Source organism: Carlito syrichta, unplaced genomic scaffold (assembly GCF_000164805.1).
Source record: "Carlito syrichta isolate Samal-C Ts95f unplaced genomic scaffold, Tarsius_syrichta-2.0.1 Scaffold302087, whole genome shotgun sequence".
Classification (NCBI taxonomy): Eukaryota; Metazoa; Chordata; class Mammalia; order Primates; family Tarsiidae; genus Carlito; species Carlito syrichta.
Window position 1 is genome coordinate 267517 of NW_007246183.1, and position 14715 is coordinate 282231.

The 14715-nt window shown below is 35.4% G+C and overlaps 1 protein-coding gene across 2 annotated transcripts in view; it reads right to left on the minus strand.

The window, feature by feature from the left end:
- Positions 1 to 14715, minus strand: part of JMJD1C (jumonji domain containing 1C) — a 265229-nt gene that overhangs the window by 184754 nt on the left and 65760 nt on the right. For both annotated transcript variants that reach the window (XM_008056064.2, XM_021711360.1), the window contains exon 2: positions 10215 to 10379. In XM_008056064.2, the coding sequence (XP_008054255.2) occupies positions 10215 to 10379 (165 nt within the window). The remainder of the gene's footprint in view (positions 1 to 10214; positions 10380 to 14715) is intronic.

The following is a 14715-nucleotide window of genomic DNA, read 5'->3' on the forward strand; positions in this document are numbered from 1 at the left end:
ATCATCAAATAAATCAGATTTAGTTAAAGCATCGTCAAAATGTAATAATGATAGAAAATGAATGGCCTAAGAAAGAATTAGCTTATTTCTATTTATACTTATTTCTTATTCCTATTTCTATGCCATCAGATAATTTCTATGCCAATAGTCCTACAGAAGTTACTTACGAGGTACAAGTGGTAGTAAGTCGTGGGAAATCAGTAATTAAATTAGTACAGAAAAAAATGTACATAATGGCTTTATAAGTCAGATTAGTTGTTTCTTTAAATTTATTCCTATTCCACATGGCACCTCCAAATGTTAGGCGTATTCACACTGATATGACCGTCATATAAATAGTACACTAAATTTATATGTTCAGACAAATATAACTATTGCTGTAAGAATGTAGGCCAAAAGCTCATGGCCTGTATACTGAAGAAGGACAGGTCTGGCCTTTGAGAAGTATAATGATAGAAAACAAATGGCCTAAGGAAGAATTAGCTAACCATCCTGAGAGGTATCTCCAGGTCTCTAGAATGTCCTGCTAGATAGGAGTGTCTTTGTTTGCCTAGAGGTCCTTGCTACTTGACAGCTTAACAACTAGATTTATAATGGGGGCTATGGGCATTTCAGTATCAGTTCTCATCTCCAGAGGAAGTGATAATTAAATTATTTGTCTGACCTCCCAGAGACTAAAGCTATGCCATACAGACAGTTACTCCCCAGAAAACTGTGGAAAGCAAAGGCTCAGTTGAGTTTCTTCATTGCCAGTATGCACACATTGTGGACAATGTTAGCAATGATTGCATAGGGAAAGGATGCCTCCTGGACTCTGTGCCCTATGCGTCTCCTCCCCTGGATGATTTAAAAAATGTGTACACTTTCTCTGCAATACACTGTAGGCTTGAGCATAATAGCATTTTAATGACTTCTATGGTTTCTGGTGAATTATCAGAACTGAGAGTGATTTTATGAACCCCTCAATTTTGAAATAGGTATTAAAAGTGAAGGTGTTCTTATAGAGATTTCTCTCAAAGTATACACCTGGCTAAAATCAATGCAGTGCTATAAAAACATTTTCTTTATATGTCTTCATGCTTAATCTTCACAATTCTGTGTGTTAGATATTACTATTATGAACACAGTGAGACATACAGAGGCTAAATAATTTAGTTTCACCCAGATATTAACAGTAAATGGCAGTCAATATCCAAACCAACAAATATGACATAAAGGCTATGTTCTTAATGTACTACATTGACTTCCCAGATGACTGCTATGGTTCTCTTTTTCAACTCTAATTTTCTTCTAAATTCATAATCTCCAAGTTCACAATAAACCATGCAAGTTTATAAGTAAACAAGCAATTCAGATAGACTTTTTAAAAAGTCTTAAATAATTTTCATTGTATTTTATTTCGTTATGGTTTAAGTTGTCATTTTTATTTTCTATTTCTTTGAGTCAGGGTTTCATTCTGTCACTCGGGCTTGAGCTGGAGTACAGTGGTGCAATCATGGCTCACTGCAGCCTTGACTTTCTGAAATTAGGAGAGTCTTTCACCTTAGCCTCCTGAATAGCGGGACTACAGGTACATGCCACCACGTCCAACTGATTTTTTATTTTTTTGTAGAGACAAACTCTTGCTATGTTGCCCAGGCTGGTCTTAAACTCCCAGGCTCAAGTGATCCTCCTGCCTTAGTCTCCCAAAGGGCTGGGATCACAAGCATCAGCCACCATACCCAGACTTATTCTCAGTACTAAATTAAGAACAGATATTTCCAATTACTAGGAAATAACACTTTTTATTCAAAAGACAAATTTTGGTCAGAGAAAAGTGTGTCATCATAAAATAATGGTTTCCATTACTTTATGATACTTTTAAAATGCATACTGAAGGTACTGATCTAATTAAGATTTGTTTTATTCTTAAATTTTATTTTTCCATGTTTTCCCAAAGTATGTATACTTATCATTTTTAAAGCTGCATAATATCCCAAAACATTATTTTAACAATATTCACAAACCATTGGGCACCCAAGTTGTTTCATTTTTCTTTTCTTCTTTAATAAGACCACAATAAACATTTTTCTTCATGCAACATTATGCCTGTCATTTTGGTATCTGCAGCTTGGTATCTGTCAAACATTAGCTGAACTGAATACACTTATTAAAAAAAGTATTCTTTAAGGACAATTTCCAAAGACTAGAATTAACGAATCAAAGAGTATGAACTTCTTTATGGTTCTTGTAACGTAATACTTTCCAAAAGAATAATGACACTTTATGATCCACAAATAATTGTGTGTGCTCATCCACTGCAATATTTGCCAGTGTTAGATTTTATCAGTTAAAAAGTATAATACTTTATTACATATGAGTTGATCTCTTAAAGTGCTTTAGCTTATAGAGAAATAATAATATTGAAGTTATCATATTGTCATTACTTCTATTTCACTATTTACCAAAGTATAAAAGGACTACATAACTAATAATTTAAATTTTGGAAACCCAATAGGTTTGTAAAACCTCTTTAAATCAACTTAGTTAAAAGTTCATCTCTGCCTTGGAATGTGGCATGTTCTCACATTTTAGTAAAATTTGGTTGAAGTCACAGACTAAACCATTGTTGGCAATATAAGTCAGACATAGGATAATCTTGTCCCAAAGTACAGTGAACTCTATTCCCCTTTGAGAGTGTTTCTTTTGGAACGTGGTAACTACAAAGCACTCTCAGTAGGAAAAAAATGTGAAAGAATTACACTGATGAGAGCTTACATGTTTATGACGTGATCACAATTCCTGGTTGAACCAGAATTACCTATCTATGAACACAAAGCTACCCTAGGGTAGAGTAGTCTGAATTCCCTAAAATTCACTTCAGAAATTCAGATATATTATCACAGACCAGCATATTTGGTCAATTGTGAAGAGGTTCATTCCTTTCTTTAAAATCTTTAAAATAACAAATTTCAGATAATTCAACATTTTCCCACCATGACAATTTAAAAAATCAAATTTGTATTTGATTAGAATTAGGAGATGATAAGCATTTTAGTATTTGTTTTTGACTATACTGACAAAGTTGAGTTAAAATTGGTAACTCACACAGTTTTGCCACAATTGGCTGATTTTGCTTTCCTGACACTTGATATTAGCATAATTAACAGCCAGAAAATTGCATGAACTCCCAGGAGGATTCCTTTTTACTAGCTGGCTTGTGGGCCATTCATCAGTCTAAAATAAACATTTACTGACTTTCTAAGGTGGGTAAGGGACTGTTTTAGACTTTAAGAAACCATACACAGATGACTAGGACATGAATCCTGTCCTCAAAGAACTTACAATCTAGTAAGAAAAGACAGACATGCAAACAAATAGGTAAAATAGTTGTTAAAACAGAGGTACAAACAAAGTTCTACAGGAGCACAGGATGGTTAATTCTGGTTGGGGTGATCTGGAAGGCTGGGCCAGCAGAAAAGTGGTAGAAAATTCTGCCCCTTAGAAAATGCAGCAGTATTACAGCCCACCTGGGTTAGGGTCGAAGCCCCACTCCCCACAGAAGGTTTTCCTAAAGGAGATGGAGCCAGGGCCCTAACCCAGTTAGGTAGGTGATTCGCTGATTTCAATAATGAATGCCAACACTTGCTTTCCCTGGTGCAAATACATGTGCTTTCACAAGTAATATTTTACTTTATAAAAAAGTAAATAAAATTTAACAATATATTAAGTAACTTACATGAAAATGTAAGTTACCTCAGTCTGTATCATTACAATGGCCTCAGGTGGTACCCTGGTCATATAGGACCAAGCAAAAAAATAGTCACCACTTCAGCATATTATACGTGGTGCTCCAATAAATGTTTTGCTATTGATAACCTGAAAAGAAAGATGAATAGGCAATTTCAGAGATGCAACCTGGGTATTATGCTATCCAAATTTTTTTAAGTAAAATTACTTTAAATTTAAAAAAGTAAACCTTAGACTATGTTAATGAGAACACAGGATTTTTCAAATCCTTTCATGATTTCCAGAACCAGCAGGTACACTGCCAGCTTCCACTGATTTCTAGGTATAAGAAGTAGACAAGATAACAAAACTGGTAGGTAATATTTAACAGGTACCACACGAGGAGTGAAACAACTAGAAAGAGGATAATAAATACAAACACATTTAAATACAAAGAACATAAAATATCATGTGCACAGAATCAGAAACAAACCTGTCAAAAATTAAAGACAAAGTATTAGTTTCCACTGTGTTTCATTCCATTTCTGCCTCACATACAAATCCCTCAAACTTCTCAAAATGATATAATATTTCATTATGCTATATGAATTTTAAAGTTCTGAATTTCATAATTGCTGCTTTTAGGCATCCTTAAAGTAGTCTCATTTTAATGAACAAAAAGGGAAACAACAGAATCTCAGTCATATGCACTATATATAATGTTTGCAAAATGTTTATAAAACATAAACTGATTATTTTCTTGAGCATTACAAGTATTCCCATTTCATGTATTTATTGTATTAATTCTTACAATCCTCTGAAATAAAGGAAGGAAGGAAGAAGGGAAGAAAGGAAGGAAAGCAAGCAGGCAGGCAGGCAAGACATCTTGACTGTCTGAATGAGTGAAGATATCCCATTACACAAACTTTCTTGAAAAATAAACTTACAATTCAAAAAATCTTCCTACTGAACAATTAGCTGAGCAAACAAATACGATAAAAGTGTTATAATATCTTTAATAATATGAAAACCCATAACAAATATAAAACCCTCATAAGTACTAAAAAATGATAACAATTCACTAAAATTACAAGTCACTCATAAACATAAAAAATCCATTATATTAAGTAAAGGAATGCAAGTTAAAACAAGTATTATTTTAAAATATCCAATTAGCAGAGAAAGAAGTGATAACATTCAATGCTGCATCCCCTTGAGAGGTCAAACTCCTGTTTTTATTTTTGTTTGTGTTTTATGACAAGATGGTCTAAAAATAATTAATGCTTGCAAGGGTGTGGTAAGATGAAACACTCATACACTATTTGGACACAATGGCAAACAGTACAATCTTTAAACAATTTGTGAGGAGTATCTGATTTTCAGATTCTTGTGGTTTTCAAGTTCATACCCTTTGACCATTAATTCTACTACTATGAATATAAATTTTAAAAAATAATCAGATGCAAGCATTTATATATAATAGTATTTATCGGTTATTTATAACTACCCCCACTGGAAACAACTACAATGCCAAACATTAGAGAAATGAGTCATTATAAGATTAAGTATTATGCAGCCATTATAAATTATCTTAAATTAATCACTCATGAAAAGAAATGTAGAGGATACAATGTTAAGCAAAAAAGCAGTATCTACTATTTTAATGCAGTCTTAGCCAAAAAGTAGAGAAGGCAGAGATCCTGTACCCTGTTATTTTGCTGAATTTGTTTATTAGTTCCAACACGTAATCTTTAGGGTTCACAACATCTGTGAACAGAGATCATTTTACTACCTCTTTTCCAATTTAGATGCCTTTTATGTCTTTTTCATATCTAATTTTTTTTACTATGACTTCCCATTCTATGTTGAATAAAAGTGTCAAAAGTGGGAATTCCTTGTCTTTTTCCTGTTCTTAGAGGAAAAACTTTCAATCTTTCACCCTTAACCAGCATGTCAGCTAAGTAACAGGATATCAAATACAAAAAATTTACTTTTGTTATCTAATAATATGCTATCTAATAATATGAAAGTAAAATTAATTTAAAAATTCATTTGCAATGGTATCAAAAAGAATAAGTTACTTAGGAATTGACCCAGGAGATGAAAAACATACACTAAAAATACAAAACAGCTGAATGAAATTAAAGAAAACGTAAATAAATGGAAAGTCATCCATGTTCAAAGACAGGAAGACTTAATATTAAGATGTCTAGGCTGTGTGTGGTAGCTGAATCCTATAATTCTAGCATTCTAGGGGGCAGAGGGAGGAGGATTGCTTGAGCCCAGTAGTTCGAGACCAGCCGGAGCAATATAGTGAGACTCTTTCTCTGTATTTAAAATATATATATATATATATCCATTGTGCAAAGTGATATATAGAGTCAATGCAATCCTGTTAAAATCCAAATGAGTATTTCTGAAGAACTAGAAAAATCCTTCCTAAAGTTCATATGGAACCCTGAATAGCCAAAACTATCCTGAAAAAGAATATAGTTGAAGGAAAAATACTTACTGATTTCATAATTTACTATGAAGCAATAGTATCAAAACAGTGAGTATTGGCATTAAGAGCAGACACAGACCAATGTAATGGAATAAAGAGTCTAGTAGCAAACCCTTGAATATACATTAAAATTATCTTCTATAAGGGTGCCAAGACCACTTAATGGAAGAGACAGTCTTCTCAACAAATAGTGCTTGAAAAAGAGGATGTGCACATGTAAAACAATTAAGTTGGACGTTATATTACCCGATATACAAAAATAAATAACTCAAAATGAATTAAACATTCAAATTTGTGATCTAAAACTATACAACTTTTAGAAAACATCAGGAATAAGCTTCATGACACTAGATATGACAACAAAGACATAGGCAACAAAAGAAAACATAGGTAAGTTAAACTTCATCAAAATAAAAAACTTTTCTGCATCAAGAGACACTATCAACAAAGTAAAAAGGCAATTTGGAACATGAGAGAAAATGTCTGCAAATCACATATCTGATAGAGGATTAATATCCAGACTATAGAGAGAATTCCAAAAATTCAGCAACAAAAAAACCCAATTAAAAAATGGACAGAGTTTGAATAGATATTTCTCAAAAAAAAAAGACATGAAAATGGCAAGTAAACACATGAGCACACGTTTAACATCACACTAAGGATTAAAGAAATGCAAAACAAAAGCACAATGAACTATCATTGCATACCTAAAATGATGACAAATACCAAAAAAGACAAAATAAATGTTGGCAAGGATGTGAAGAAACTGGAATTCTTGCACACTGCTAGCAGAAATGTAAAATGGTGCAGACACTATAAAAAACAGTATGGTAGTGTTTTAAAAATTAAAAATGAAATTGCCATATGATCCAGCAATTCTCTCCTGGGTATATTACCAACAGAAATCAAAGCAGAGACTGGAACAGATACTTATACACCCATGTTCATACCATCATTATTTACAATGATCAAAATATGGAAGCAACACAAGTATCCATCCACAGACAAGTGGATGAACAAAATGTGGTACATAAATACAATGACATATAATTTAGTCATAAAAAGAAAATTGTGACACATGGTATAACAAGGATGGATCGTGAAGACATTATACTGAAATTAGTCAGTTACAAAGGATAAATACCAAATGATTACATTCATATGAACTACTTAGAGACAGAAGAAGAATAGTGAGGGGGGGAATGAGGGATTCCATTTTAATGGATATGGATCTTAAATTCTGCAAGATGCTGGGCACAAGGGCTCACACCTATAATCCCAGCACTTTAGCAGGCACAGGCAAGTGGATTGCCTGAGCCCAGGGATTCAAGACCAGCTTGGGCCACATGGTGAGAACTCGTCTCTACAATAAATTAAAAAAAAAAAATTAGCCAGGCATGGTGGCACGCGCCTGTAGTTCCAGCTACTTGGAAGGCTGAAATGGAAGGATCACCTCAGCCCAGCAGGTCGAGACTATGGTAGCCAAGAGCATATCACTGCATTCCAGACTGGGCAACAGAGTAAGGCTTCAACTCAAAAAAAAAAAAAAATCTGCAATATGTAAAATATTCTCTATTTGGATGGTGGTGATGCTGATACCACAACAACATGAATGTATATAAAATCAGTGAACTATACAGGTACAAATTATTAAAATGGCAACTTGTATGTTACACAAATTTTACGACAATTAAAGCTTTTTAATTCGGTGGCAAAAAAACTAGAATGTTTTTTAAGAAAATACCGTAAATAATTAAGTTGGCTGTCTCTTGATGATAAAACTTAAATGACAAGAATTTTCTACTTTATTCTAGACAATATTTTTCATAATGTGGTTTTGGGGGCTTTTTTGTATAGGAGAAAAGGTTAAAGTAAAAAAATAACTTCAGTCATTAAGTAGTCTTAATTTTAAGACTAAAAGGTTTTGAACAGAAACAACTTTATAAAACTGTGACAAAATTATTATATATATATATATATAAATAAAATTTTTTTTTTTTTTTGAGTTGGAGTCTCACTCCGTCACCCAGACTGGAGTGCAGTGGCACGCTTCTGGCCACCGCAGCCTCAACCTGCTGGGCTCCAGCGATCCTTCTGCCTCAGCCTTCCAAGTAGCTGGAACTTCAGGTGCGCGCTACCAAGTCTGGCTAATTTTTTATTTATTGTAGAGATAAGGTCTCACCAAGTTGCCCGGGTGGGTCTCAAACCCGCAGGTTCAGGCAATCTACTCATCTCAGCCTCCCAAAGTGCTAGGATTATAGGCTGAGCCGCCAAGCCCACCTTTTCTTTTTCTTTTTAAATGGTAAAGATGAGGTCTCACTATGTTGCCCAAGCTGGTCTTGAATTCCTAGCCTCAACTGATCTTCCCACCTCAGCCTTCCAAACTGCTGGGATTATGATCATGAGACACCACAATCAGTCCCATCTTTTAATATTATATTTTACTTTTTAAAAATATCACCAGACACAGTGGCTCAAACCTATAATCCCAGGACTTTGATAGGCAGAGGTGAGAGGATTGCCCGGGTTCTAGGGTTCGAGACCAGCCTGAGCAGCTTCATCTCTACAAAAAATCAAGAAATTAGCTGGGCGTAGTGGCACATGCCTGTGGGCTCCAGCTACTTGGAAGGCAGAGGTGAAAGGATCACATGAGCCCAAGAGGCAGAGGCTGCGGTAGCCAAGAGTATGCCACTGCACTCCAGCATAGGCAACAGAGAGAGACTCTGACTCAAAGTAAAACAAACAAAAAGTGCTATTGATCCTGTTTACTTTATATTTCCTCTCTTCCTGTCTTAATTTCTTAATCGTATCTTCCCAGACTTCTTAAATAAGAACAAAGAAATAGACTTATTTAAATTTCTGTTCTATATAAAAAAAGCATTAAGGAGTTAACTAAAGTAGAAAATTTATAAGCATTGCATTTATTACCAAGTAGAAACTATCCTTCTAAGTAGTTAATTTACATGTTCAAAAATTTGAAAGTACCCACCCTAACTCATCAGTTGCACTAAACACCTGAAATAATGTTTCACAGACTTTAAAAATATTTCTTTGGTGTTAATACAAAAAGAAAACTTGCCAGGCTTGGTGGCTCAGCCTGTAATCCCGCGTCTTTGGGAGGCTGAGGTGGGTGAACTGTCTGAGTCCGCGGGTTCGAGACCCGCCTGGGCAACTTGGTAAGAACTCATCTCTACAATAAATCAAAAATTAGCTAGCGTGGTAGTGCGTGCCTGTAGTTCCAGCAACTTGGAAGGCTGAGGCGGAAGGATCACCGCAGCCCAGCAGGTTGAGGCTGCGGTAGCCAGGAGTGGCCACTGCACTCCAGTCTGGGCAACAGAGTGAGACTCCAAGAAAAGAAAACTTAAATATACTGCATACTTGTTACATGCTAGGCATTTTCAGAAAACAGACAACGATTGTTAAATGAATGTGACTGCTTCCTAATACAATTTAATAACTCAGTATGTTGTTTTTAAAATAAAACTATTCAAACTACCAGAGAATTTATTGATATATGCTATATGTTCTTAAAGAAAAAAATTTCTGATATGAAGTACTTTTACCCATTACCTGAATATATATAATTACACATTTAACATCTGCTATCATCCAGAATGATTTACAGATTAACAAACCAAGAAAAATTATGTACTATCAAATGCTTTATACAAAGTATGCTCTATCTTCTATTTAACAAAGTTTCAGTCAGCGAAGTTGTTTCACACTGCAGTCAACCATCTCTCAGCAGCCTTTAATCAAATTTATTGTTCAGTGAATTTGACAGAATAAACTATCTGTGGACTATATATGCTGAAAGAATATTAAACAAAGAGACACAAAAAGTTGTTTAACAAACTGATGGTAGTGTTTTAAAATTCCTGCCAGATACTTCAGTAACTCATCAGATATATTAATTCATAAGTCAGTAAAAAAAATAAACTTATATTTAATTTTTTTTAAATAAACAAGTGAAAATGCTTAATGAAGCATAAATAGATCTTACCAATGCAGGCCACTGAATCTGTTTGCACTTTGATCCCTGAGTCTGGCTAGGGTCATTCCTTTTGGCCCAGATTAAGTGGTATTCCACCAGGAAAGTTGAAAAATCTTCATAAACTTTAACCCACTCTCGTTTATCCCACTCAAGATCATCAAATTCCACATACACCTATGAAAACAAAAGCACAAAATTCCTTAAGCAAAACAGACAAGTGAAATACTTTTTAAACTGCTACATAAGTGTACATATTTATGGGAGTACAAGTGATATCTTGATACATACACATACAGTGTATAATGAACAACTCAGGGTAATTAGAAAATCCATCATCTTAAACATTTATTGTCTGTGTTGAAAATATTTCATTCAAATATTCTCTTCTAGTTATTTAGAAATATCCAATAAATTACTGTTAACTAACGCCACCCTTCTATGCTAATGAATATCAAAATTTATTCCTTCTATTTAACTGTAAGATGTGGAGAAAGGGACACAAGTACACTGCTGTGGAAGTGTAAACTAGTATAGCTACTATGTAAAACAGTAATAGAGGTTCCTCAAAAAAACTACAATTGGTCTACCGTAAGATCCAGCAATCCCACTGCTGGGTAATATCTAAATGAAATAAAATCTGAAGAAATAGCTGCATGTTCATGTTTATCACAGCACTATTCACAATAACCAAGATATGAAGTCAATCTAAGCGCCCATCAACATATAAATTGAATAAAGAAAATTATATATAAATATATATAATGAGCATACATATAAAGAAAAAATATATATGCAAATACATTTATATACACATACATTGAAATCCTATTTTACCATTAAAAAAAGAATGAAATCTTGTCATTTTTCAGTACCACAGGGAGAACTGGAGGTCATTATATTAAATGAAATAAGCCAAGCAAAGAAAGATAAATACTGCATGTTCCCACTCATATGTGGGAGCTAAAAAAAGTGGATCTTAAGGAGGTAGAGAGTAGAATGATGATTATTGGAGGCTAAGAAGGGTTAAAGGGGAGAGATGAAGAAAGGCTAATTAATGAGCATAATGATACATAATATTTCAAAATATAAGCCATGAAGATAAATTAGAAAAAAACATTAACAAATTTATTTAACTTAGTACTACTCATAAAATCATTATTTAATTAACCTCCTTTTTGTTTCATGGCCCAACATGTGGTCTCTCTTAATGAATATAGCAAATGCATGTGAAAAGAGTGGCATTATGAGAGGAGACATTATGAAACTCTGGGTGCAGTGTGTGTGTGTGTGTGTGTTTATTTTTGAGTGTGTGTGTGTTTATTTTTGAGTTGGAGTCTCACTCTGTTATCCAGGCTGGAGTGCAGTGGCACGCTCATATTTCTGCCTCAGCCTTCCAAGTAGCTGAAACTACAAGCCTGTGCCACCACACCTCGCTAATTTTTTTTTAATTAATTTATTATAGAGATGAGGTCTCCCCAAGTTACCCAGACTGGTCTCGAGCCCATAGGTCCTGGTAATTCTCTCACCCTGGCCTCCCAAAGTGCTGGGATTACAGGCATGAGCCACTGTGCTCACCCTGTAGTATGTTTTTAATAGCTACTATATGCTGAACATTTGTGTGCCTTTAAGATTCATAGTTGAAACCTAATCACTATTCTGATGATATTAAAAAGTGGGACTAAGCTCACTGCAGTGCCTCATACCTGTAATCCCAGCACTTTGGAAGGCAGAGATGAGAGGATTGCCTGACTCTAGAGGTTCAAGACCAGCCTGGGCAACTTGGCAAGATCTCATTTCTACCATAAATCCAAAAATTAGCCAGGAGTGATGGTGCATACCTGAGGTTGCAGCTACTTAGACCGCAGTGGCCAAGAGCATGCTACTGTAATCCTGCCTGGGTGACAGAGTGACACTCCGACTCAAATAAATAAACAAATAAATAAGAGATGGGATCTTCGGGAGGTGATTTGAGTCTTCATGAATGGGATTGGTACCCTTACAAAAGAGGTTCCAGAGAGTTGCCTAGCCACTCAGTCACATAAGGACAAAACAAGAAGGCACCACACATAAACCAGAAATCAGGTCATTACCAGACACCAAATCTAACAGCATGATTTTTATACTTTCCAGTCTCCACAACTGTGAGAAGTAACTATTGTCTATAAGCTATCCAGAGTATACTATTTTGTTACGGCAGGTCAAATGAAGTAGGATAATACCAACTAATTCAAGGTGATTAAATTTTTTTGACTAATTTTTCAAAAATCTTTTAAAAAGCTAGACTTTGCTTGTTTTTTTATGTTGCTGTTCTAATGCTGAAAGGGTGTCAAAAAATCTCCCACTAGCCAGAGGTATTGGCTCATACCTTTAATCCCAGCACTTTGGGATGTGGAGGCGAGAGAATTGCTTTAGACCTGGGGTTCGAGACCAGCCTGGGCAACTTGGCAAGACTCTGTCTATACAATAAATCAAAAACCTGAGCCAGGTGTGCTGGCACACACCTGTAGCTTCAGTTACTTGGAAGGCTGAGGCAGAAGGATCGCCTGAGCCCCGCAAGTCTAGGCTGTAGTGGCCATGAGCATGCCACTGCACTCTAGACTGGGCAACTGAGAGACTCCAAAACAAAAAACAAAAACACAAGTATAAAATTTAGCGTAGTGTTTTCTGAAACTATTAGGTGCATAGTGTTAAGTCGATCTTGAGTTGTCCCATTTTTTTCCTCTGATAATACTCTCTTGAAGGGAATTTGAGCCAAATCACCTCTTATATGCTGCCCCCCCGTTCATTTACTTTTACTCTGTGACTTTATATTAAAATGAATTTCTTATGAACCACATAGTTTGGTCTTGCTTAAAAAAAATCCATTCTGACAAACTCTATCTTTTTTTTTTTTTTTGAGTTGGAGTCTCACTTGCTCGCCCAGACTGGAGTGCAGTGGCCGCTCCCGGCCACCGCAGCCTCGACCTGCTGGGCTCCGGCGATCCTTCTGCCTCAGCCTTCCAAGTAGCCGGAATTACAGGCGCATGCTAACACGCCCAGCTGATTTTTTATTTATTGTAGAGATGAGGTCTCGCTGCCCAGGCAGGTCTCGAACCCACGGGTTCAGGCAATCCACTCCCCTCAGCCTCCCAAAGGCGCGGGATTACAGGCTGAGCCACTGAGCCCGGCTCTATCTTTTAATTGAAGTTTTTTTCAGTTCATTAACGTTAAGTATAACTATTAACTCTTTGCACTTGATACCCCTCTGAGGGGATTTCGTAAATCTTGCAAACCATTTGGATGTCCCCTCCAGGAAACATAAAGAGATTTCTGGTGATTACAATAGTACAAACTTATGCCAGCACCAACTTTTCAAAGATGGATGTTTCCGTGAAATTTTTCATTCAAATTGCACGAAAAAGCAAATAAAGAGATAGAATATATACTAAGAAATGATCAGTTGCAAAGTAGTTTTCAGGAAGCATGAGTGCATTAGTCCACAGCTTCTTTGCACAACACATTAGAAAACAAATTACATATTATTGATGTGGGAGGAAGAAAACAAAACTGCATTGTCTGTTCAAACAGAAAAACACTAGGTGGAAGACATCAAACTTATTACTATCGCACAACATTTATCAATGAAGCTGCAATGCATGTCGGCAGTCATCACATGTTTCACATGTAACCACGTTAGAAAAATTATAAGATATACATTTTTGATTTTTTTGGTCATAAATAAGTTCTGCAATTTCCAAAATTCCATTATCAGTCAAGTATCATAACAATGAAATAATTGGTTCCAATGCTATACTATCTAATACGAAGTGATTCATTTTTACTATTTCATTAAAAAGTGCAATAAAGTTGCTGGTAGGAAATCTGTAAGGTGTCTCCCAAGTACAAAGGGTTAATATGGTTGAATGTATCAAACTATTACCCCTTATTCAAAACACTTGTTTAGACTTCAGGATTTTTCTGGATTGTAAAATAATCTCACTGTATTTACACTTCAACATCCCTAATCCAAAAATCCAAAATCCAAACACTACAATGAGCATTTCCTTTGAAGCAACATGTTTCACATTCTGGAGCATTCTGATTAGATTTTCCCCCAAGTCGAGGTCTCACTCTGTCACCCAGGCTAGAGTGCAGTGGCACAATCAGGGCTATGCTATGCACAAAACTCAAGCTACTAAAGTTTAGCCTACAAACTTGTCTTCTAACCCAGCAATTCTACTCTGAAATATCTATTAAGAAGATAAAGATTTGTACCCATATGTCTAGGGAAGCATTATTCATAGTTGTCAAAAAAGTAGAAAAGCCTAATGAATGGATGAATGAAATGTGGTATTCTTATAAAATAGAAGACTGTTTAGCAGTCTAAAGAAATAAACTAGTGATTGATAAAACACCATAAATGAATCTCAAAAAAAACCACAAACAAACACATTAGCTAAGAAAAAGACGGTAAAGCCAGGCTCGGTGGCTCAGCCTGTAATCCCACGCCTTTGGGAGGCTGAGGTGAGTG